The sequence below is a fragment of the Crocuta crocuta genome, unplaced genomic scaffold, assembly GCF_008692635.1.
Source record: "Crocuta crocuta isolate KB4526 unplaced genomic scaffold, BGI_CrCroc_1.0 scaffold127, whole genome shotgun sequence".
NCBI lineage: Eukaryota > Metazoa > Chordata > Mammalia > Carnivora > Hyaenidae > Crocuta > Crocuta crocuta.
Genome location: NW_027532008.1, coordinates 8,958,625 through 8,960,484, shown reverse-complemented (window position 1 = coordinate 8,960,484; position 1,860 = coordinate 8,958,625). Strand labels below are relative to the sequence as shown.

At 53.5% G+C, this 1,860-nt stretch overlaps 1 protein-coding gene across 6 annotated transcripts in view; it reads right to left on the bottom strand.

Annotated features, from left to right (window-relative positions):
• The window catches only part of CAPZB (capping actin protein of muscle Z-line subunit beta), a 133,460-nt gene that overhangs the window by 37,746 nt on the left and 93,854 nt on the right, over positions 1-1,860 (bottom strand). For all 6 annotated transcript variants that reach the window (XM_077775895.1, XM_077775892.1, XM_077775893.1 and 3 more), the window contains one exon: positions 1,239-1,360. In XM_077775895.1, coding sequence (XP_077632021.1) covers positions 1,239-1,360 — 122 coding nt within the window. The remainder of the gene's footprint in view (positions 1-1,238; positions 1,361-1,860) is intronic.

Below are 1,860 nucleotides of genomic sequence, written 5' to 3'. Positions count from 1 at the left end.
GTGGGATGCTGGGGGGGGGGGGGGGGGTGGGGGACACGGAGGTTCCGCAGAAGAGGGACTTAAAACAGCGCCGGCACACACAGTAGAGGCTTACCGAGACGTCCCCGCGCGTGCAGTTGGAAAGAATGAAGACCCTGATTTCCAGATTAGATGTGAGAAAACCGAAGACCAGAGATGGTAAGTAACCTGTCAAAGGCCTTGTGGCTACAAGGGTCGTGCTGCTTTGCAGCCAGCGTCGTGGCTCCAGGTATTTTTTCCCTGCTTCCATTTCTCAGATGCTGCCCCCTCCCCCAAAGAGCATCAGGCTGAAGCCCTGAGACTCAGCCCTGGTTCTGTGGCCTCCAAATAAACCTAATGCAGACTGCATCCCTCTGCCATTCTCCAAGGCACTGACCACAGCAATCCATTACAGAAATGCTGGACAGTTTAGGGGTTCCTGATGTTTAACAGGAAGGATGCCTAGACACCCTTAAAAACCTAGTTCACGTGTCACCTCCTTCAGGAAGTTTTCCTGGAGTTTCCTCAGCCTCTTCTAGGCTACCCTCAAATTCTTAAAAAAAAATTTTTTTTTAATGTTTTATTTATTTCTGAGAGAGAGAGAGAGAGAGAGAGAGAGACAGCATGAGCAGGGGAGGGTCAGAGAGAGAGGGAGACACAGAATCAGAAGCAGCCTCCAGGCTCTGAGCTGTCAGCACAGAGCCCGAGGCGGGGCCTGAACCCATGAACTGTGAGATCATGACCTGAGCCGAAGTCGGACGCTTAACTGACTGAGCCACCCAGGCGCCCCAAGGCTACCCTCAAATTCTGAATGAGCCTGGCCCTGGCTACACGAATCACATCACACAGCAGCCAGGTGCTAGGTGCATCTTCTGTGTGACCAAGAGCTCCGTAATGTGCACGCACTACACCTTGCCCTCAGCAGGACTTAACGCAATTACTATTCTGTAACAAGAGCCGCCTCCCGCTAGACAGTCAGGGCCGGGGCCCTCTGCTCACTGCTGGATCTCCAATGCTTTCTGGAGGCACTCCACCAACAGCCAGTGGTTTACCAGAGGGCAGGATGGATGACAGGAAGGGATGGCGGGTGGGAGAGAGGGAGGAAAGTCAGAGAGAGAGAAGGCCGATGGGTTGGGAGACTATCAAAGTTCAGGGACCCTCGTGCTGCTGGGCAGGTGACAAAGGCCAGTCCGGGCCCCGTCCGGTGCACCTGGCATTGCGTTCTCGGGGCGGGAGCTCACCTGTACGAGTCCCCATCTCTGTTGTAGTCACACAAAAGGTAATCCTTTCCCACCACTTTGTCTCTGGCGATTTTCAGGGGCTGGTCAACAGAAGACAGGAGATCTTCACACAGACTGGGGACCTGGCAGAAAGAAAGGAAAAGGCAGAACCGGGGGGTTAAAACAACACGTCAAAGCCAGGTTGGTTAACGGCAACTGGAGCCGCATCGTGGTCAGCATATTTAGCATCTGGCCCTTGGCGCCCTGCCCGAATTATGGGCCTGCTCTTTTCTTTTCCACATGTGTCTGACACCGGCTGTGTCCCTCCATAAAGAAGCCTGTTCTTGAATTACGGCGGAGCGTGATTTCCAACACAGCCTTCCTTCCAAAACTGCGTGCAGCTTCAATTACCTGGGCCGCCGGGGTGGTCTGGTACATTTAAGTGTGTATATGCTTGGTATTGGTCTCTGGTGGGCAAAGTACAAGCTCAAGTCCCGAGAAGAAGATAAACATTTGAAATACACAGGAATCCAAAGAACTCTGAGAATAACCCGTCCGTGCTGGAGAACTCCCACAGGCTCCCATGCTGGGTGGAGTTTCCAGTACTTTCCAGGCCCCCGGCCAAGCATTACCAGGTTGGCTC